The following is a 24,221-nucleotide window of genomic DNA, read 5'->3' as shown; positions in this document are numbered from 1 at the left end:
GGAGCTCCTAGCAACAGAAGTCACCACCTTCATAAACATAGAAGAAAAAAATGGGTAGGTATTCTCGATGAGTAACCGTGCAAAAGAGTTTACTGAGGTTTTTTTGTAATTCCAAATTTCACCCAGAAAATTTGCCATCCATTCCCCCACCCCACCGTTTTCTCTGAATAAAACCTAAAATCCTCTGCGGATATAAGAAAAATTAAAGTACTGCACACAGTTCTAGTCCCCATATTATAAAAAGGATATAAAAGCACTGGAGAAGGTGCAAAAAAGATTTACAAGGATGATACCAGAACTGAAATGTTATTACTATCAGGAAAGACTGAACAGACTAGAAAAGAGAAGGCTGAGGGATGACCTGATAGAGGTCTTTAAAATTTATTAAGGGGTTCGACAGGGTAGATGTAGAGATGTTTCCACTCGTGGAGGAGTCCAAAACTAGGGGACATAAATATAAGATAGTCACTAATATATCCAATAAGGAATTCAAAAGAAACTTGTTTACTCAGAGAGCGGTTAGAATGTGGAACTTGATACCACAAGGAGTGGTTGAGGCAAATAGCATTTAAGGGGAAGCTAGTTAAGCACATGAGAAGGATATGTTGATAGGGTGAGATGAAGTAAGGAGGGAGGAGGCTCGTGTGGAGCAGAAACACCGGCATAGACCTGTTGGGCCGAATGGCCTGTTTCTGTACTGTAAATTCTATGTAAAAAAAAATTGAAAATGGGTAATCTCATTAGTGAGAAGGAATGAACACAGAGAGCAAGAGTCAGCAGGAACCCAAGAGTAGTAACAGAGGATTGGATTGACATCAAACCATGGATTATAACTGACGGGATAAAGACAACATGCAAGATTAAACACTTTTATTTTATAGTCTGATTTGGAGTAATTCAATGCCTTCTGTATAATATGTAATTAAATGCCAATCACATATACAGGTCAACACACTGTGCCATAGTAATAGCAGTAAATCATCAATTTGGGAAACCCAAAGAAGAACCATATCTTCAGTATAAAGATTGAGATTTTTTTAAGCTAATGTGAGCTCTCACATCGTTGGCTCCACATTCAACCAATCCTCACCATTTCTCCTGGTTTAGGACCTTGGCGCGAGGTTTCGGAGGAAATTCTCTAGTAACTGACGTGGAAAGGCAAAATCTGTCGCAATGGTCACGTAACCCTGCAAAAGAGAAAAGACCAGAGAGTTCCGTCACACTGCCGGTCGCCCGTGATCAGAATGCTTTACAAAAGACATTTTAAAATCTTCCTCTACCTCTTCTGTTTCCAACAGAGAGTTGGTAACGTTAAAATAGTGCAGTCCTTTTTTGTCAAGCAGGGTCGATATGTAAAATTCCACATCTATTCAAAGAAGGAAATATTAGTTACATTCATTCATCCTCTTCATTCTGGCTGTAGCCAAGACTCAATAGATAATCAACACTCAGTGTATTCTGTTGGTTAACGGTACATGTTCAGATCACAGCTTTATCCTACTTACTGCTGAAGTTGTAGGTAAATTCAAGCTACAAAGCCCTGTGCTAATAAGGTGAAACTGCCAATGGCAGGAAAGGCTACTAATAGCTGAACCTATATGGTTTAAGAGATTCACTGCAGCATTACACAATGCAGGTTTCACATTTGATCTCTTGGAATCATTCTCCCTACACCATAGAGCTGTTTATGAACCAGCGACAAAACAATATACAGAAAGACTCCTCATAGCACTGTTAGCATTGGCTCATCATTCTACACAGCTAATTTAAAGTCAAAATAAATGTGTACCTGGGGGACGGGTGGGAGAGGATTCACGAGATGGCAATTTACTGCCCAACAAAGTAGAAAGCTATGCAAATGAGGAATGCCCCAGGATTGATCCCCAGTCTGTGCTGGGTTAGTAAACCTCAATTAAGGCACCAAAGGAGTGCTCCAACTGACTTCAGAATTTCTGTGCCAGAGAGGGCAAAAAACCATTGGTACTCAATGTCGAGGCACACACACAAGGAATGGGACCTGTGGAACCAGACATCGAATCTTGAGGAGAAAACAAAAATATGAAGAACACAGAACTCATTTGCACCTCAGGTACTTGTTAGCTAAAACTGGGATTTTGATTCTGATGTTCTAGTCAAAGAGACTCAAACCCTCCTTAACCTGATGTCATAACCATGTGACAAAAAAGCCTAATTCACAATGGTTGATCACTGTTTGTTTCTTAAATTAAAAGAAATTACGCACCGCATTCCAATTGAGATGATGAACTTGAGCTGAAATGGCACTGATCTGACCCATTTGGAACCTGACTAGTTTGTATTCATCCCAAGGTGTACATTAAATATCAAGATGTCTGGCTTTCACTCACAAACACACTTTGCGATATAGTGTAAAACAGGCAACAGCGGGTCGGCAGCCCATTAAAAATTGGGAGAGATGTAAAATGAGCTGCCAACTCGCTATCACCCGTTTTACACTATATCGCACACAGTCAAGGTTTACCCCACAGTTTTTGTTTTTCTGCTCAATCCCCATCCCACCCCAGATATACTTACATGAGATTATCTTCTGCAATCCTCCTGCTGAGAAGAATGCCTCCATATAATGCTTAGCTTTATCCGCATCCTGAAATAACAAATTTTCCACAGTCTGAAACATTCCCAAGTACCACACCGCGTTCCTTAAATCGACATAAGTGAACTGCATTTAAAGTTTTGATGCACCTTTTATTTATTCATTTTTTTACAAACAAAATGTACACAGGAACAAGCTGAAGAATTAGTTTATTCTCCCTGTGAAGAGGCACAAAAAGGTGGAGCACGGGCTGTGGAAATACGGTTGATGAATCAGTGAAAACATGGATTCAACATCCATGATCTATTTTTACCTTTGTGATCCATGTTTTCATGGGTCTGCTATGCAGTTGGTTCCCCGAAGCTGGGACCGGTTATACTATGGAGTGCAGTCGATGGAGAGCAACCTGAGTGTCTCCTTTAAGTTGCAATCCTGGTATATAAACACCCCTCAAGTGGGAAGGCAGGTGGGAGCATGCATCAACTGGTTCAGACAGGCTGGCCTGATTCAAGCCATGGACCCAACAAATGGAATCATAGAATATTACAGCACAGAAAGAGGCCATTCGGCCCATCGTGTCTGTGCCAGCTCTCTGAAAGAGCTATCCGCCTAATCCCATAGCCCTGCTCTTTCCCCATAGCCCTTTAAACTTTAAAAAAAACATTTATCCACTTCTCTTTTAAAAGCTATTATGGATTCTGCTTCCACCACTGTTTCTAGTAGGGCATTCCATGTATAAAATAACGCTCTGTATAAAAACAATTCTCCTAAACCCTCCCTTGATTCTTTTGGTGATTTTTAAAAATTCATTCTTGAGATGTGAGTTTGCTGGCACGACTGCCATTTATTGTCCATCCCTACTTGCCCTTGAGAAGGTGGTGGTGGGCCTTCTTGAACCACTGCAGTCAGTGTGTTAAAAAAGTGTAAATTTACACACTCTACTTATTGATCAGTGAAAATATGTTTGCCCTGTTCACCTTATCAAAACCCCTCAATTTAGAATTTAGGTAGGGCCGACACCCATAATCAACTCAGTTTACCTCACTTACAAGAAACCAACGCCCGAACAACTTGGGAGACGACACTATTTTTTTGCCATTAGTATTAAAAAAGCTGCACTCCTCATCTGAAAGTCTTAGGCGGAAAGGGTTTTCCCCATTATCAAACACAATCACATCAGAATAATGTGCCATTTATCATCACTGGGTCACCATGACAGAATAAAACAACTGATTTTTGTCTTCGGTTTATCGAATACTGTTTCATGGAGATGGCGTCTCTTTAACGGTAAAGTCAATTTATGAGGCATTGAGGACCTGCTGAAAGAACTCAAGCTTTCAAAGATGTAAATATTCTGCATGTACTAACCAGAGCGATCGCAGGATTACTCCTTACAACTTTGATGGACCAGCTGTGGAGAGATGTACAGTTTGAAAGGTTAATAAATCTTGATAATAACATGCACAACAATCAGCAAAGAAAATCCAAATAATTGTTGTGTACTGACCGAGGCACTTACAGATTAGAAGAGGGCTGCAGGTGGATTTTCCTGTCTGCATAAGATGCATGGACAGTGGTTTCAGCATCCTAAGGGTAATAGGAGGAAGCTTTTTTAAAAAAAAATCAATTATGGCTTTAAATTGGAACATCACAGACAAATGTTAACTATTACTGAACTAGAGGCCTGGATTCACGCCCTCTCCACTCACACCAGACCTGGTCCCGCAGAGGACCAGGTGATGCACCTGTGTTTCCAGGCTGACAGTAAGTGGCATCCTGTGCCCACACAGCATTTGGTCCTTTGTGGGTTCCAGATTTTTACTGTGCTACTGCGAGGAGTCATTAACTGGATTCTAGGCTTTTCCACAACACTGAAGGAGGAAAAGCAGTGACAGAGTCAGGCTCCCATACACAGCCAGCTCAGGGGGGCATTGGTAGAGGTCTGGGAGTAGGCCACATCCTACAGTAGATGTATAGACACCGAGATCAAAAGTGACAGAAATAGAGGGGATGGGGTAGGAAATCAGTAGGTTGAAAGTACATCACAAGCACGGGTGCAACAAACGCATGGCAGATGAAATTTAATGCAGAGAAGTGTGAAGTGATTCATTTTGGTAGGAAGAATGAGGAGAGGCAATATAAACTAAATGGTACAATTATAAAAGTGGTGCAGGAACAGAGAGACCTGGGGGTGTATGTACACAAGTCTTTGAAGGAGGCAGGACAAGTTGTGAAGGCTGTTAAAAAGGCATACGGGACCCTAAGCTTTATAAATAGAGGCACAGATACAAAAGCAAAAGCTAAACTTTTATAAATCACTGGTTAGGCCCCAGCTGGAGTATTGTGTCTAATTCTGGGCACTACACTTTAGGAAGGATGTCAAGGCCTTAGAGAGGGTGCAGAGGAGATTTACTCCTTAGAGTAGAGAAGGTTAAGAGGAGATTTAATAGACATGTTAAAAATCATAAAGGGTTTAGATAGAGTGAATAAGGAGAAACTGTTTCCAGTGGCAGAGGGTCCGTAACCAGAGGACACAGATTTATTGGCAAAAAAAGGTGACATGAGGAAAATATTTTTTACGCAGCGAGCTGTAATGATCTGGAACGCATTGCCTGAAAGGTGGAAGCAGATCCAATAATAACTTTCAAAAGGGAATTGGATAAATACTTCATAGTTTCATAGTATGGTGCAGCACAGAAGGAGGCCATTCAGCCCATCATGCCTGTGCTGGCTCTTTGAAAGAGCTATCCAATTGGGCCCACTCCCCTGCTCTTTCCCCAAGTGGAAAACTTAAAGTGGAAAAATTTACAGGGCTATGAGGAAAGAATAGGGGAGTGGGTCTAATTGGATAGCTCTTTCAAAGTGCCTGCACAAGCACAATGGGCCAAATGGCCTCCTATGTGCCAAACTGATCCATTGGGAGGGAACTGTAAGACAAACTTCATATTCAACAACAACTTGCATTTATATAGCACTTTTAACATAGTAAAACATCCCAAAGCACTTCACAGGAGCGTTATCAAACAAAATTTGACACCGAGCCACATAAGGTGATATTAGGACAGGCGACCAAAAGTTTGGTCAAAGAGGTAGGTTTTAAGGAGCGTCTTAAAGGAGGAGAGGTAGAGAGGCAGAGAGGTTCAGGGAGGGAATTCCAGAGCTTAGGGCCTAGGCAACTGAAGGCACGGCCGCCAATGGTGCAACGATTAAAATTGGGGATGCACAAGAGGCAAGAATTGGAGGAGCACAGAGATCTCTGAGGGTTGTAGGGCTGGAGGAGGTTACAGAGCTAGGGAGGGGCGAAGCCATGGAAGGATTTGAAAACAAGGATGAGAATTTTAAAATAGAGGCATTCCCGGACTGGGAGCCAATGTAGGTCAGTGAGCACAGGGGTGATGGGTGAACGGGACTTGGTGCGAGTTAGGATACGGGCAGTAGAGTTTTGGATAAGCTCAAGTTTATGGAGGGTGGAAGATAGGAGGCCGGCCAGGAGAGCATTGGAATAGTTGAGTCTAGAGGTAACAAAATCATGGATGAGGGTTTCAGCAGCAGATGAGATGAGGTAGGGGCAGAGACGGGCGATGTTACGGAGGTGGAAGTAGGCGGTCTTGGTGATAGAGGGGATATGTGGTCGGAAGCTCATTTCAGGTGCAAATAGGATGCCAAGGTTGCAAATGATCTGGTTCAGTCTCTCAGACAGTGGCCAGGAAGAGGGATAGAGTTGGTGGCTAGGGGAAAGAGTTGGTGGCTAGGGGAAAGAGTTGGTGGCTAGGGGAAAGAGTTGGTGGCTAGGGGATAGAGTTGGTGGCTAGGGGAAAGAGTTGGTGGCTAGGGGAAAGAGTTGGTGGCTAGGGGAAAGAGTTGGTGGCTAGGGGAAAGAGTTGGTGGCTAGGGGAAAGAGTTGGTGGCTAGGGGAAAGAGTTGGTGGCTAGGGGAAAGAGTTGGTGGCTAGGGGAAAGAGTTGGTGGCTAGGGGAAGGACTTTGTGGCAGAGACCAAAGACAATTGGTCTTCCCAATTTTTAGGTTTTTGGTATCGCTGCAGGCTGAGGTACTTGATGAAACATGACGTTAAACATCAGAATCACGGGCTGGATAACTCCCCAATTCATAATCATCCTTCGGAGATACTTCAACACGATTTAAATATTAATAGACTTACAGGCCATACTGTCCTACAGAGGGCGCTGTTGTCTAGTGAAGAATTGTACAGAACTGGGAGGTTCAAACACTGACTCCTTAAAAGGCTTCATGCAAATACCCTATGCAAAAAATGAGCTAGAAACAGAAATGTAAAAAGGTTGAAATTCTGATCTGTGAAGTTCCCATACAGACACTCATCCTGAAGCACTATTTTTATGTGAACTTTGCCAATCGGAATCTCCACCCTATATTTTATGTAAATATACCACCGTATCTGAACCCTGTTGTGGTCAGGAGTTTGAAGTAGAACAATGTTACAGTAATGCAAATGAGAGCTCATGGGACAAGGAAACTAACCCACACATTCTCAGAGCAGCAATTTTTCCAAAAGGCACCAACTGCTGTGGGGAGAGAGGAGAGAATGTAAAGTGTACCTCCATACAATGAGGTGGCAAATACATAACTGTAGCACCTTTTCACTATGGTAGTGAGGGTTGGTGACTTTCTTGGTTCCAGACATTGATCTAAAGGAAACAGGAATGTAAAAATTCAGCACGGCTGATGTCTCTGGATTGACATCAAAACTGGAACAAGTTAGCACAGCAAGGCCACAAATAGACATCAGCTGCCCCCCAGTTTTGACACCTGACACTGTGGGAGTCAGGTAACTGCAGAGGGCAGAAAAATAAAAACTTGGTCTGCAGATAAACACAGTGGAACGTTCATTATTTGCCACGGCAAGGGGAGAGGAAATTGGTGGTTAATTGTGGGTACGGTAGCATAGTGGTTATGTTACTGGGCTAGTAATCCAGAGACCTGGACTAAAATCCAGAGTCATGAGTTCAAATCCTGCCACGGCAGCTGGCGAATTTAAATTCAATTAATTAAATTCAATTAATTAAATAAAAATCTGGAATTAAAATACTAGTATCGGTGATGATGGCCATGAAACTACCAGATTGTCATAAAAACCCATCTGGTTCACTAATGCCCTTCAGGGAAGGAAACCTGCCGTCCTTACCCGGTCTGGCCTATATGTGACTCCAGACCCACAGCAATGTGGTTGATTCTTAATTGCCCTCTGAAATGGCCCAGCAAGCCACTCAGTTGTAAAATCTCGCTACGAAAAGTCATAATAAGAATAAAACCGGACGGACCACCCGGCATCGGACCACTGGGCACCGGACACGACAACGGCAAAACACCAAGCCCAGTCGACCCTGCAAGGTCCTCCTTACTAACATCTGGGGACTTGTGCCAAAATTGGGAGAGCTGTCCCACAGACTGGTCAAGCAACAGCCTGACATAGCCATACTTACAGAATCATATCTTTCAGCCAACGTCCCAGACTCTTCCGTCACCATCCCTGGGTACGTCCTGTCCCACCGGCAGGACAGACCCACCAGAGGTGGCGGTACAGTGATATACAGTTAGGAGGGAGTGGCCCTGGGAGTCCTCAACATTGACTCTGGACCCCATGAAATCTCATGGCATCAGGTCAAACATGGGCAAGGAAACCTCCTGCTGATTACCACCTACCGTCCTCCCTCAGCTGATGAATCAGTCCTCCTCCATGTTGAGCACCACTTGGAGGAAGCACTGAGGGTAGCAAGGGCACAAAATGTACTCTGGGTGGGGGACTTCAATGTCCATCACCAAGAGTGGCTCGGTAGCACCACTACTGACCGAGCTGGCCGAGTCCTGAAGGACATAGCTGCTAGACTGGGCCTGCGGCAGGTGGTGAGCGAACCAACACGAGGGAAAAACTTACTTGACCTCGTCCTCACCAATCTACCTGTCGCAAATGCATCTGTCCATGACAGTATTGGTAGGAGTGACCACCGCACAGTCCTCGTGGAGATGAAGTCCCGTCTTCGCACTGAGGACACCATCCAACGTGTTGTGTGGCACTACCACCGTGCTAAATGGGATAGATTCAGAATGGATCGAGCAGCTCAAAATTGGGCATCCATGAGGCGCTGTGAGCCATCAGCAGCAGCAGAATTGTATTCCACCACAATCTGTAACCTCATGGCCCGGCATATTCCTCAATCTACCATTACCAACAAGCCAGGGGATCAACCCTGGTTCAATGAGGAGTGTAGAAGAGAATGCCAGGAGCAGCACCAGGCGTACCTAAAAATGAGGTACCAACCTGGTGAAGCTACAACTCAGGACTACATGCATGCTAAACAGCTGAAGCAACATGCTATAGACAGAGCTAAGCGATTCCACAACCAACGGATCAGATCAAAGCTCTGCAGTCCTGCCACATCCAGTCGTGAATGGTGGTGGACAATTAAACAACTAACGGGAGGAGGAGGCTCTGCAAACATCCCCATTCTCAATGATGGCGGAGTCCAGCACGTGAGTGCACAAGACAAGGCTGAAGCGTTTGCAACCATCTTCAGCCAGAAGTGCCGAGTGGATGATCCATCTCAGCCTCCTCCCGATATCCCCACCATCACAGAAGCCAGTCTTCGGCCAATTCGATTCACTCCACGTGATATCAAGAAACGGCTGAGTGCACTGGATACAGCAAAGGCTATGGGCCCCGACAACATCCCAGCTGTAGTGCTGAAGACTTGTGCTCCAGAACTAGCTGCGCCTCTAGCCAAGCTGTTCCAGTACAGCTACAACACTGGCATCTACCCGACAATGTGGAAAATTGCCCAGGTATGTCCTGTCCACAAAAAGCTGGACAAATCCAATCCGGCCAATTACCGCCCCATCAGTCCACTCTCAATCATCAGCAAAGTGATGGAAGGTGTCGTCGACAGTGCTATCAAACGGCACTTACTCACCAATAACCTGCTCACCGATGCTCAGTTTGGGTTCCGCCAGGACCACTCGGCTCCAGACCTCATTACAGCCTTGGTCCAAACATGGACAAAAGAGCTGAATTCCAGAGGTGAGGTGAGAGTGACTGCCCTTGACATCAAGGCAGCATTTGACCGAGTGTGGCACCAAGGAGCCCTAGTAAAATTGAAGTCAATGGGAATCAGGGGGAAAACTCTCCAGTGGCTGGAGTCATACCTAGCACAAAGGAAGATGGTAGTGGTTGTTGGAGGCCAATCATCTCAGCCCCAGGGCATTGCTGCAGGAGTTCCTCAGGGCAGTGTCCTAGGCCCAACCATCTTCAGCTGCTTCAGCAATGACCTTCCCTCCATCATAAGGTCAGAAATGGGGATGTTCGCTGATGACTGCACAGTGTTCAGTTCCATTCGCAACCCCTCAAATAATGAAGCAGTTCGAGCCCGCATGCAGCAAGACCTGGACAACATCCAGGCTTGGGCTCATAAGTGGCAAGTAACATTCGCGCCAGATAAGTGCCAGGCAATGACCATCTCCAACAAGAGAAAGTCTAACCACCTCCCCTTGACATTCAACGGCATTACCATCGCCGAATCCCCCACCATCAACATCCTGGGGGTCACCATTGACCAGAAACTGAACTGGACCAGCCATATAAATACTGTGGCTACGAGAGCAGGTCAGAGGCTGGGTGTTCTGCGGCGAGTGACTCACCTCCTGACTCCCCAAAGCCTTTCCACCATCTACAAGGCACAAGTCAGGAGTGTGATGGAATACTCTCCACTTGCCTGGATGAGTGCAGCTCCAACAACACTCAAGAAGCTCGACACCATCCAAGATAAAGCAGCCCGCTTGATTGGCACCCCATCCATCACCCTAAACATTCACTCCCTTCACCACCGGCGCACTGTGGCTGCAGCGTGTACCATCCACAGGATGCACTGCAGCAACTCGCCAAGGCTTCTTCGACAGCACCTCCCAAACCCGCGACCTCTACCACCTAGAAGGACAAGAGCAGCAGGCACATGGGAACAACACCACCTGCACGTTCCCCTCCAAGTCACACACCATCCCGACTTGGAAATATATCGCCGTTCCTTCATCGTCGCTGGGTCAAAATCCTGGAACTCCCTTCCTAACAGCACTGTGGGAGAACCGTCACCACACGGACTGCAGCGGTTCAAGAAGGCGGCTCACCACCACCTTCTCGAGGGCAATTAAGGATAGGCAATAAATGCTGGCCTCGCCAGCGACGCCCACATCCCGTGAACGAATAAAAAAAAACCGAAATTTTCATCTTGCATGTACGATACAGAAATACCCTAGACACAGGAAGGAAGTAAACCATGGAACAACAGAATAAAATTATGTCGCTTTATTTCTCTGAGAAAAGGAGATGGAATATAGGTGGTCATTAGTGTGATGGTGTCACGAGTAAGACCTGGTCCTGCAAATGGTGGGCTTGTGAATAATGAAGATCTACAAGCGCGAACACTTTATAATCTCCTCCTCTCGATTACTTATACTGAACATACCGACCCTATGGCACTGTTCCAATTTAAATAGCTCAGTGGAACTAAAGTACATTCAGGCTGCAGCTTGTTTTCTAAAATTTGACCAGCTTTTCTCAACCACACTCACTCAGTGTTTCCAAAGTGACAGCACAATCGTAGAATGTTTTAGCAGGAAACAGGCCATTCAGCTCATCAAGTCTGCATCGATGTTTTTCTCCACAGCAGCCACCTAGTCTAATTCCACTCTCCTACTCGCTCTCCACACCCTTCAATATTCCTTTGTTCAAGAAACTTACTTACCTTTTAAAAAAGAATTTATGGACTCTGCTCCAGCAACGGTTTGTCGCAGAGAATTACACGTTGTAACCACTCTCTGTGTAAAGACATTTTTTCTAACTTCCCTTTCAATTCATTGTGATTATTTTATAATTGTGCCCTTTCATTACTACCTCGCTGACCAGTGGAAACGATCTATTCCCATTTATCTCATCATAATTTTGATGACCTTTATTAGGTCACCCCTTGAACAGTGATGCCCATTCCCCCCTAGGTTTTGGAAGAGCCCCCTTCTCTGAGCTACTTCTGCCCCCCTTCCCTTGCTTCTTTCTCAATTAAATTATGTAAATAAAATGAAAAAAATTGCTCCGACGTAAGAGCTCATGGACGAGTTGCTCTTCCTCCCCCTCCCTCCCCCACTTCACGGGCACCCATGCCTTTTAATCTTCTTAAATCCAATTTAAAAAGCTTTAACTTCTCAAGTATCTCTTCATATGTGTAACTATTCAACCCTCCTAAAATCCGCATGAATCTACACTGTCACTTTTCCCATTGCTTTTATATCCTTCTTATAATGGAGGGCCCAAAACTGTACGCAATATTTTAACTGAGGCCTGAATACGATCTTGGACAAGTTCAACATTACCCCCGTGCTTTTGTATTTAATGCATCTAGATACAATACCAAGGATTTAATTTCCTGTTCTTTTTTTTTCCGTTACCATTAACGACCTTTGTACCTGCTCACCCAGTTCTTCTCCCCTATTTAAACCTTACTATTTAAGATGTATTTTCTTTTCCTAGTCTTGCTTCCAAAATTTAGTCATTCACATTTTTCTGCATCTACCCAAGCTACTAGCCTATCTATGTCTTCCTACAGTCTTTCACAATCCTCCTCTGGTTTGCCATCCCTCCCAATTTGTTACAATGATAATGTTGCTTCTGGGAGGTCATGGAAGCTACTAACCATTTCCAAATACAGTGCTGTGTATGAGTCTTTACCACCAGGCAACACTTCAACTTCTACAGTTATAGATGACTGCATAATGGTGCCTACAGGCTTGAAGAGAATGACAGGCGGTCTAAGAGGCCCGAGTTTGATCATCAGGTCGTGCATAGGAATGTTAGGGATCATCTGTAAAATAGGAAAGAAAACATTTTGAGTGACAGTCTTGGTCCTCTTATTCATTGAACAAATAAGTTGAGTTCATAGAGGCTGTACCAAAAAAATGGTATTTGTAGCAATGTATTGTATTAGTTACACACACACATACAAATATACAAGCACGCTCAAGAGCATGGGGACAGTTTTCATCATCACCACCGCCTGGGTGTAATCTGGCCGAGTGGATCACCCGCCCATTATAAAACCTTCCCGACTTTCATTCCCCCCCCCAACCTTCCACCCCCCAGATTACCGCCCAGGTGGTGATGGTGAAAATTACTCATCAGCCCACATGTGCTGTTGATATCAGAAGCAGTAAGGACGTTTGTAACCAGGCTCCAGCTCAAGCTGAATAACTGCAGCAAGGTGAAAGGGAAATTAGTAAGAAATTGAAATTTATAAAGGGTCATCATCCTCATTAAAGTCCCAGGCAAATTTTTTTTCTCGTTTTCTTCACAAATGTACGATGTGATAATATTAGTTATATCAGGATACATTACTGTGGCAGTGACACATGAGGTCACCATGGAGCACAGCCCCTCTAATTCTTCTCCCTCCTGAATAAAGTGTTTATCAAATGTTTTATTCATGAAGATGGAACCCCTTATTAAATAATGAAATGAAGACATACCTGCTGTAAAATGTTTGGCTGCTTTTCAGAGCCTCCATCTTCAAATAGTTTCTGAAATGGCAAATAAATCGTTTTAACGTTTTATTCCTTCTCCTCTCACAGCTCCTCCTTTAACTCCCCTCTCCTAAAGGCAGCGGGCGCTAAATTGGGCCGTGTAGCGGCCGTTGTTTCAGCGCTACACGGCCTCTCCGACATCCAAGATGGCGTCTTGGATGCGCGCACACGTTTCCTGCGTGATGTGCGCCAGACACCATCTTGGTATAGGAGTTTGCACAGGTGCAGATAACGAACGCTGGAATCATGTAAAGTAGGGAGAAAATGGCTTCAAATCGGTGTACAACGCTGATTTAAAGTGATAGACACCATTTTGGGACTTAACGCTCAACTCAATGCACAGTCTTAACCCCGACCATCTGAACATCTTAGAGTGCCTGGAGGACCCTCCACCAGCACTATTTAAATGGACCATGCAGGATTTACAGGTTAGTGCCTGGATTATTGCCTCTGGCTGCCGAGACATTTGTAACTGTTTTTTGAGGTCTCCTAGACTTCAATACTAGGACGCAGGGACATAGCCTAATATTTAGAGCCAGGATGTGCAGGAGTGAAGTTAGGAAATGATTCTACACACAAAGGGAAGGAGACGTTTGGAATGGTCTTCTGCAGACAGCAGTTGATGCAAGCTCAATTGAGAATGTTAAGCTCAGACGTGTGGCTGCTGAAGCACGTTTAAAAAGAATAGTTCATGATCGGCACATCTTTAAGAGATTGAGCTCCCTCTAGTGGTGGAAAGTGTAAACAATTTTACAACACCAAGTTATAGTCCAGCAATTTTATTTTAAATTCACAAGCTTTCGGAGGCTTCCTCCTTCCTCAGGTGAACGATGTGACGAAGGAGGAAGCCTCCGAAAGCTTGTGAATTTAAAATAAAATTGCTGGACTATAACTTGGTGTTGTAAAATTGTTTACAATTGTCAACCCCAGTCCATCACCGGCATCTCCACATGGTGGAAAGTGGGAATTGCATTGATTCCATGTGCAAGGCCTAGAAAGGAACGCTGATTGCAGGTAAGTGCTCCCTTGGGTCCAACCTTGCGTCCTGCCTGCGCAGGGTCCCTCGGACACAGGGTGGTAGCGTATCGTGTTACCACTACCCAAAACGGACCCTTATCAAATATTTCCCCCAGCAACTCTTACTAGGAAGAGTTTCACAAGCGTTGGGGACCCTACAATATTTCACTAAAGTGACCACTCATCACTTACACAGCAAGAGTCAGCTTGCCATTTGACCATAGGGGCCATCATAGTTAATCCCGATACTGTCCTCACACAGACTTGCCAGCACACCAATCATGATTGGAAACCCTGGCTTATTTTTCCCCCTCTATTAGTTCAGAGACACTAAAGCCAATTTGTAGCCTGCTGCTACAGCTCTGGCTGAAAATAGAGCTAGGCTGTTCAGGGGTGATGTCAGAAAGCACTTCTTCACACAAAGGATAGTAGAAATTTATAACTCTCTCCCCCAAAAAGCTGTTGAGGCTGGGGGTCAATTGAAATTTGCAAAACTAAGATTGATAGATTTTTGTTAGGCAAGAGTATTAAAGGTTATGGAAACATAGAAAATAGGAGCAAGAGTAGGCCATTCAGCCCTTCGGGCCTGCTCCGCCATTCAAAATGATCATGGCTGATCGTCTAACTCAGTACCCTGTTCCCGCTTTTTCCCCATATCCCTTGATCCCTTTAGCATTAAGAAATATATCTGTCTCCTTCTTGAATACATCTAATGACTTGGCCTCCACTGCCTTCTGTGGTAGAGAATTCCACAGGTTCACCACCCTCTGAGTGAAGAAATTTCTCCTCATCTTGGTTCTAAATGGCATACCCCATATCCTGAGACTGTGACCCCTGGTTCTGGACTCCCCAGCCATCGGGAACATCCTCCCTGCATCTATTCTGTCTAGTCCTGTTAGAATTTTATGTTTCAATGAGATCACCTCTCATTCTTCTAAACTCTAGTGAATATAGGCTTAGTCGACCCAATCTCTCCTCATACGTCAGTCCTGCCGTCCCAGGAATCAGTCTGGTAAACCTTCGTTGCACTCCCTTCATGGCAAGGACATCCTTCCTCAGATAAGGAGACCAAAACTGCACACAATACTCCAGACGTGGTCTCACCAAGGCCCTGTACAACTGCAGTAAGACATCCCTGTTCCTGTACTCAACCAAGGCAGCTAAATGGAGTTAAGATACAGATCAGCCATGATCTAAATGAATGACGGAACAGGCTTGAGGGGCTGAATGGCCTACACTTGTTTTTAAGTTCCTATAAGATCACCAACTTTGGTACAGATTAGAGATCTGACCTGGGACCGTTCTGGTCTGCATGCCTCGGTATCGTTCGATGTGGTGCGCTTAGATCAAGGGAGCTGATTTTCGATACTTTGAAAGAAGAGTGGAACCAGCTGCATTTGGATTGATTCTGTATAGATCTGTAACTCACCAGCAAATCACCGTCTGCGAGCTTCAGAGACAGACGATCATCGTGATATGCTGCAAACAGGAGAGAGTTGATCACTGGCTCAGAGACCCACAGATTAAACATTCTGGTCTCCACTCTCTCAACTGGGATGGCATTGGGCTTCTGTAAAACTGAAGAGTTCCTGTAGAAAACGTTACCCTGTGAGAACAATGGGTTTGAGTAAGCGGCAGACATCCACAGAAACTAACAGGGAGAGCAGTTAGGGAGTCAGACATCTTGGGGTACGGAATATGAGTAATTTGAGACATGACGTGGCAGGCTTGGAAGTAAAAAAAAAGAGACTTTGGACCTATGGTTCCCAAAGCTCTCCACCACTGGGGTTTTTCTCTTGTCGTGTCTGGGTCTGCTGTAGATTAATTGCTAGAGATTGATTGCTATGATTACTCCATTATCATTGTATGATGCGACTACCAGGATGGTAGAAGGCGAACTAGATGGACCTTGGTCTTTTTTCATCTAGCAATTCCTATGGAGTCGATTTGGGAGTGTTTCTGCAGATTTATGTGATTCCAGCAGTTTTATTGCCAGTGTCAATCTTTGCATTGACTAGGGGTGGGGGGGGTAGGACCAATGGCATAATCAGGCAATACCAAGAAGGAAGAGTTGTCAACCCTTTAGTGCCACTATAAGTGATATGAACATGATTAATGACAATCTCTGCACTGCTAATGTTAACTCAGCTTCTCCTCGCCATCAGGCTTATTATTTCAAGGATAGATGCTTTGGATGGTAAGCATTTGAAAAGTTACCTCAAGGGGCCAGTCCTATGGATGAGAAGGACTTAAAGGGGGAAGATGATCTTAAGAGTTCATCCTATGGATAATAAGCACTAACCCAGAGAAGTGGAGTCTTAGAAGTCCTCCATTTTGTGGTTAAAAGTGAAGCAGCTGCTTCCAATCACCAGACTCTAGTGTGAGTGTTTGTGACTGCCCGAGGCCAGTTCATTTTCAGATCAGGCTTCAGCCCCATCAGGCCAGAGGTTCCCCAAGACTGGATCATTTTCAGACCAGGATTGTTTAATCCTTACAAACTTAGCAAAGACTCAAAAAAAGAAAAAAAAAGATATTTGAATTTTCACAGTGGGCACTTCCAAGTAGTGAGGCTACCTGAAAATTTCTAACTAAAAAGGCCACACTACCTGCAGGGAAGGACGAGAGCGTGCCATTTTAAAGTGACAGCAGTGTATGCATTCAATGATGTAAGAGAGAGCATTACACGGTGAACAAAATGAGGAAATCAAGTTTATTTTAATAAACAGTCTCACTGCATCCAAGCTGACCAGCTCAGAGACAGTCCGGAGGTATTCCATGTAACAGAAGAAACTAAATAGTCCATTTTGGATCTTGAATCTGATCTGCTGGTTGTAACCTCTGTTCCTGCTACTTACACATTTTATTTTTAAAACGCCTGCTCCCTGACATTCCTCAACAAGTGGGTAATTAGTCAACCTGGACTCAGATTTTTCTGACCTGGTTTTTCATCTGACCACGAAGAATGTAAAGGAGAGTCTTCCTTCCCTCTCTCTCTCTGCTCTGATTGCATCACCCTCCAATTGTCCCTCCCACCTAATGGGTAGCATCTGGACTTCACTCAGTGCCTGCCTCTGATATGAGAGTCAAGATCACTATCTCATCTCCCCCCACAAGCCCATGCTGGAACATGCAGATGAAAACAAGTCACCCACCACACTCCCTGGCATATGGTGTATCACTGTCTCCTATGTAGTCAGGTTTGCATTACTAACAGCAAGATCACAGAATAAAGCTTGTCATTTAGGGATCTGTACTACAAATTAAATCAAAATACCAGGTACCAGATTTTCGCTACATTATTCAAAGGCTGTATGTGTAATCTATTCGTGGCCCCCTCCTAGTTCTCATCAACATGTCGCCCCTTGGCGGCATCCTCCAAAAATACAACCTCAGGTTCCACATGTATGCTGACGACACCCACCTCTACCTCACCACCACCACCCTCGAACCCTCCACTGTCTCTGATTTGTCACACTGCTTGTCCGACATTCAGTACTGGATGAGCAAAAATTTCCTCCAACTAAATATTGGGAAGGCCGAAGCCATTGTCTTTGGTCCCCACCACAAATTCCGTTCCTTAGTCACTGGCTCCATCCGTCTCCCTGGCCACTGTCTGAGGCTGAACCAAACTGTTCGCAACCTCGGTATCCTATCTGACCCTGCACTGAGCTTCTGACTCCATATCCTCTCCATCATCAAGACCACCTATTTCCACCTCTGTAATATCGCCTGTCTCCACTCATGTCTCAGCTCATCTGCTGCTGAAACTTCATCCAAGCCTTTGTTCCCTTTAAACTGACTATTCCAATGCTCTCCTAGCCAGCCTCCCACCTTGCTCCCTCCGTAAACTTGAGCTCATCCAAAATCTGCTGCCCATATCCTAGCTTGCACCAAATCCCATTCACCCATCACCCCTGTGCTTGCTGACCAGCCCTACAACCCTCTGAGAACACTGCATTCCTCAAATTCTGGCGTCTTGTGCATCCCCAATTTCTTTCGCCCCTCCAATGCGGCCGAGCCTTCATCTGCCTAGGCCCAAATCTCTAGTTCACTCCCTAAACCTCTCCGCCTCTACTTCTCTCTCTCCTCCTTTAAGACATTCCCTAAAACCTACCTCTTTGACCAATCTCCTTATGTGGCTCGGTGTCAAATTTTGTTTGATAACTCGCCTGTGAAGCACTGTGGGGCATTTTACTACGTTAAAGGCGCTATATAAATGCAAGTTGCTAATGTTGTTGTAATACACAATTACCTTGTGCCGTGATTCAATGTATCCTGAGGTAAGGACTGGATCACCTGTTAATTCAATACTTGTGACAATCGCCCCATCCCGTATGAACTCTCCTGTGTGATAAAAGAAGCTACTTTTTATAAAGAAGTCCAATTGCTAAAAGTATATTGAACTGGTTCTAAAATAGATGGCCTGGTAATTAGTGCTAAAGCATTGGAACATCCAACTTCAAGGTCTGAGTTAACATCTCAACCTTGAATGATGTTTCCACTTGGACTTCCCCCCACAAAGAGAGAGATTAATTGCCAATCCTCATTCATAGGATAAGAGGCAGCTTTGTAACACCCTTGCCTCAGAGACAGAAGGTTATAGGTTCAAGCCCCACAAAGGATTTGAGCAAATAATCTAGGCTGATGTTTCGGTGCTGTACTGAGGGAGGTGCTAGATTGTCAGAGGTGCAGTCTTTTGGATGGGACGTTAAACCGAGGCCCTGTCTGCCTACTTGGGTAGACTTGGCACTATTCAAATAGCAGCAGAAAGTTCTCCTGGTGTCCTAACCAACATTTCACCCTCAACCAACACCACCAAAAATAGATTATCTGGACATTTGATGTTTGCAAATTGGATTTTGCGTTTGTACCTACATAATAACAGTAACTGCACTTCAAAAAGTAATCCTTTGATTGTAAAGTATTTTGAGATGTTCTGAAGAAGCACTTTTTAAGATGCAAAATCTTCCTTTCATCTGTGAGAAAAAAAAACCTGGCCAGTGGCTTTCCTTCCCTTATTACTTATTCAATTCCACACAATCCATCTCTTCTGTTGTGCTGGTTGCGATTGAAGACATCTGTAGAGATATGGAAGGCTGGATTGTCCAGCTGATGGGAAGGATAGCATAGACTTTGGAAGGGGTGAAAAAAATAAAAACAAAAAAGTTGGAAAAATATAAAGTGGACAAAAAAAAAATCTATAAAAAGCACCACTTCAACTGTACATTTCTTCGTTCAGGATTGTTAAGTGTCATTTAAAAATTTATCACAGTCCAAGATAATTCTTACCTGCTTGATCCAGAGTGAAGTCTGCCAGTAGATTTGCCATTTTATGAATTTCTGTACAGATCTTAAAACAGATGAATAAAATTCAGAGAGAATGTCAGGAACATACTGTTCTGAGCTAATCTTTCATTAACGGGACAATCCTACTGGTTTTATTTTGTGTGTGGGTATAGGGGGAGGGGATATATGTGGTAATCAAATATAAAGGGTGAGGATTAGAGAAACTCAAAACTCTTAAGTCTGGAAAGAATGGGCCATTTCTCCAGGGAGGAACACTTCTATTACAGGTGATTGACACTCTAAAAAAAGAGGCTCATTATCTCTTGTGTAAAAATGTGCTCCAAATACTTGTATATCTCGATTAAATTAAAAGCATAAGAAGAACTTATTATACATTCCTGCCTATGCAACTGCTTGTGTGTCCAAGTCTGATAAAGGGAGGAACAGATAAAGGATGTCAAGGCACACATTAACAGTGAGACTCATTCCCAGACAATAGCCAGTGTCAGAGATCAGTGTCTGGGCATCCAAGATCCAACCTGCATAGCCCCAGAGAGGGACTGTAAACTCTGCAAAGCTGGATGTGTAAAAACAGTTCAGCTTCACTTACATCACAATCATCAGTTAATAGTTGACTTAAAATTTTGATGCTGCTGTAATTTACTGCAGGGCAGGGGGCCGAATTAATTGTCAAGCCTATGAATGTTCAATCGTCACTATGCCAAAAGGGGTAGAGGAAGGGAAGGCCTCTGTCCAGGAACCTCCCAGCCAGCCAGGGGGAAGTTGGGGGTGTGAAAGGAAGAAAGCGCCATATAGACCCACAGGCAATACACAGAGGGTAGGTTATCTACTAGCAACTATTCATAGGACAACACAACAGTATTGAGGCCTAGGAATAGGTCACCTGCCCAACATCTAATCAAGAATATGGTGCAGAAGAAAATTTTCATATAGTTTAAAGAAAAAAGTTCATCTATATTATAGAAAAATAGGCTAGCTGCTTTTAAACAGCCAATTTTACAGACTGACATTAAAAATTGTTAAGCACTACCTCAAGTTCAGTTTGTTGTTTTACTGTGGTATGAAATGTACTTTTGGTGGCCATGTCTATACTGAGAGTGTTGTGAGGTTAAGTGTGTGCTAACTGGACATTACCTGTCAAAGTGCACAAGGATACATGGACAGGGAGTCGTGCAAAGGAGGAGCAAGAACTTCCTCAGAAGAGATTGAAAGCAGGTCTGATGTCTACCAACAGAGAGTGGCTCCCTTCCATCAGGCTCAATGTCTACCATCAGAGAGTGGCTCCCTTCCATCAGGCCCAATGTCTACCATCAGAGAGTGGCTCCCTGCCATCAGGCCTGGTGTCTAAAGCAGAGAGTGGCTCCCTTCCATCAGGCCCAATGTCTACCATCAGAGAGTGGCTCCCTTCCATCAGGCCTGGTGTCTAAAGCAGAGAGCAGCTCCCTTCCATCAGGCCTGGTGTCTGAAGCAAAGATTGGCTCCCTTCCATCAGACCCAATGTCCACCAACAGAGATTGGCTCCCTTCCATCAGGCATGGTGTCTACATGAAGGGAGATACTGGAGCACAGAAACACAACATAATCTCACACATCAAGTGGAGAACTTCTGAAGAAAAAAAGGGAAAGAAATTTATATATCTATGTATGAAAAGAAAAACACATTTACCTGTCCCTTAATAATATGTCTCAAAGTGAAAGAGACAAAGTCTGTGAATATTTGTTTAATCCAGCTGGCCCTGTTAGGAGAAAGCAGGAAGAACATAAATTGAAAATTATCAATTAGTTACTTTCAACTCATTACATTTAAAAACTAGTCAGCAATTGTGTATAGCAAAATGAAGAAGCAAGGTAAATAGATAAAACAATAACTTTTAAATATTTAGTCCCAGGAAGTGGGCGATGTGGGCATTTATTGCCCCTCCCGAGTTGCCCTTGGAAAGGTGGCAGTGGGCCTTCTTCTTGCATCACTGCACTGCATGAAGGTGCTATTCTTTGTAGTGCTTTGATTCAGCTGAGTGGCTTGCTAGACCACTTCAGAGGGAAGTTAAGCGCAACTGCGTTGGTGTGGGCCCGAAGTCACATATAGGCCACACCATGAAAGGACAGAAGGTTTCCTTCATTAGTGAACCAATTGGGTTTTTACGACAATCCGACAGCTTCACGATCACTTTTACTGATACCATCTTTCCAGATTTTTTTAAAAAACTGAATTCAGATTTCAAACTGCTATGGTGGGATTTGAACTCAAATTCTAAAGGATTAGTCCAGGCCTTCAGATTACCAGTAACATAACCACCAAACTCTCATACCTTTTCCACAGCTTCAGAACCAAGAAAGATTAGGAAAGGTTGAAAGAGTTACAGAAATCCAAATGAAAAGCTCTCTGTATAATAGGTCTGTATTATTGTCGTATCCACATTTGCCTCCTAATTGGTCCAGCAACCAGATTGCAAAAATCAGTAACAGAAAGCAGGTATTATTGAATCCCTGCTACAGGGTAAAATACAACAGACAAAATAACTAGTGTGCAATGCAACGAGGAACATATTCCCCTCGAGCCTGTTCCGTCATTCAATGGCTGATCTGTATCTTAACTCCATCTACATGCCTTGGTTCTGTACCCTTAATACTTTTACCTAACAAAAATCTATCAATCTTAGTTTTGAAATTTTCAAATTGCAGATTTCCATTATCCTTTGTGTAAAGAAGTGCTTCCTGACATCACCCCTGAACGGCCTGGCTCTAATTTTAAGGTTATGCCTCCTTGTTCTGGACTCTCCCACCAGAGGAAATAGTTTCTCTTTATCTACCCTATCAAATCCTTTAATCATCTTAAACACCTCAATTAATTCACCAATTACATCACCTGCCACACATTCCCGCAATTAGACCCACCCACAATGCCCGCGCCCCCCGCTGCCTCAACCCTCCCCCACGACCCAGAACCCCACCAAATTTCAGCCCAACTTCACACCCATAAACGCTACTTGCAGTGTGCAAATATATTTTAAACACAGGAAGATTTTAATGGGCCTGCAATATAATTGGCTCCTCAGGCAGCTATTTTGTTCTATTCCCCACTGGCAGATCAGCTGTTCCTGATGCTGGGTTTTCAGGAATAGTGCGTAACTCACTCTGCTTTTTTAGATCATAACACTTAAAAGCAGATTAAAGGCAATCCAGAGCACGTTGAAATGCAAACAGAATGAAAGCAAAAACTTTAGATGTCAAATGAATGGAAAATGTACTTCAGTGCTAAAATTCATCCTCAATGGGAGAATAGCCATTAAAATGATTCCCTGTCCTCAGCAAATAGATCCATTTTTACTGCAGTTAGAGGGTGCCATTTTCACACAAAAGTGTTTGACAAATCCTTTAAACTGCAAACAGAGCTCCTTCAAAACGACAAGTTGACCACACAATAGCGGTACTCATGATATGTGCTGGGGGTCACTAGTAGCCCACCTCCCCTTCGCTTGTGGACCTCAGTACAGTGGATTATTGAGGGTCATATTAACCTAACTAGTTGGGTGGGAAACCCATGGGATCAAGTGGAATGCTGGTTTTACACCCCGCCTAATATTACTCTCCGGGGAGAATAAATTCAAGCGGGGTTTAAAACCAGTAATGCATCGATTCCGTCAGTTTCCCGACGGGCGGGTCTGTCTGAGCTCCATCACTGGCTGTTAGGCCGTGGAGTGTTGCTAGAAGTGGCACTCAGTGATTTTTCTTTTGTTATCCAATGCGAGAAAACAAAAGAAACGTTAATCAGGAAAGGGTGTTATCCCACCATCCACAGAGGAAGGGAAAAGGGTCTGTTACAACTATAGGGCATTTTAATAGAAGCAGCAGGTCAGGCATATCCCTTCCAACCCCTTTGCCTGGCCTCCACATACAAACTGAACAGGGTGGTACATTTAAATTTAAGCCCTCATCACGTGGGGTATTGCAAGTGCAGCAGATGCCAAGGGTGGTCCTTGCGAGACATTCCTTGGGATTGTGGCTTTGATAAAATATTAGTGAGTAACACCGTAGAGTAAAGAAAGTCTCAAGACTTTGCATCTCAATGGCAATGTTATGGATTCTGTGTATTTTTGAGACCTTCAGATCTTCCCAATGGAATGGAAGCTTCAACTTACTCTTCTTCTCTTTGTAGTTGCAGCGTTAACTTATCAAAGTTCAGCCGACAATCGGAGGTGGTTACAGCGATTCGCCCTTTGTTACAGACTGTAAGGAAGCAAAGGATCGGGTAATGCCTTGAGTCAAAGAGTTATACAGGAATCTGCAGGGATACAGATAGTCATTTTATCACCTGTAAATCTCGGTTGATGCAGTTTTTGATGAAACATCTAAAAAGTAGGACCTCACAATTTTTTAAAAAAGAATTGGATGCAAAAGATTTTCATGATAAAGTTTCAGACATGCTGCGCTGGCACCAGGGGCATGATTTTAGCTTGGAGCCGGGAACCCAGCGCGTTCATAGATATTCGCATGGGGAACCCGGAAGTAATTAGTGATTGCAACTCAATTGAAGGTGAGTATCTGCGCTTCCAGGTTTCCCATGTGCCAGGTAGCCAGACTGACAGGCTGGCTGCCTGTCGGAAGGAACCGTGAATCGGAGAGGGGGCAGGGAGGGAGAGAGAGATTGTGAGCCATGGACGACATCGGGTGGGCCTTGGAGAAGATCGAGGAGTCCAGCATAAGGGAGGGGTGTCCAGCATCGGTGTGGGG

General features: G+C 44.1%; 1 protein-coding gene across 1 annotated transcript in view; it reads right to left on the bottom strand.

Annotated features, from left to right (window-relative positions):
- Window positions 1-855: 855 nt before the first annotated feature.
- The window catches only part of cetp (cholesteryl ester transfer protein, plasma), a 34,207-nt gene continuing 10,841 nt past the window's right edge, over window positions 856-24,221 (bottom strand). Inside the window, exons 5-16 of the mRNA XM_067997774.1 lie at window positions 23,630-23,717; window positions 21,157-21,226; window positions 19,473-19,533; window positions 18,436-18,527; window positions 15,613-15,789; window positions 13,113-13,163; window positions 12,284-12,451; window positions 4,092-4,159; window positions 3,941-3,983; window positions 2,554-2,623; window positions 1,281-1,366; window positions 856-1,187 (exon numbers count right to left, since the gene is read on the bottom strand). Coding sequence (XP_067853875.1) covers window positions 1,104-1,187; window positions 1,281-1,366; window positions 2,554-2,623; window positions 3,941-3,983; window positions 4,092-4,159; window positions 12,284-12,451; window positions 13,113-13,163; window positions 15,613-15,789; window positions 18,436-18,527; window positions 19,473-19,533; window positions 21,157-21,226; window positions 23,630-23,717 — 1,058 coding nt within the window. The 3' untranslated portion in view covers window positions 856-1,103. The remainder of the gene's footprint in view (window positions 1,188-1,280; window positions 1,367-2,553; window positions 2,624-3,940; window positions 3,984-4,091; window positions 4,160-12,283; window positions 12,452-13,112; window positions 13,164-15,612; window positions 15,790-18,435; window positions 18,528-19,472; window positions 19,534-21,156; window positions 21,227-23,629; window positions 23,718-24,221) is intronic.

The sequence above is a fragment of the Heptranchias perlo genome, chromosome 16 (assembly GCF_035084215.1).
Source record: "Heptranchias perlo isolate sHepPer1 chromosome 16, sHepPer1.hap1, whole genome shotgun sequence".
Lineage (NCBI taxonomy): Eukaryota > Metazoa > Chordata > Chondrichthyes > Hexanchiformes > Hexanchidae > Heptranchias > Heptranchias perlo.
Note: the sequence above shows the minus strand (reverse complement) of the source record. Positions and strands in the feature narration are given on the sequence as shown.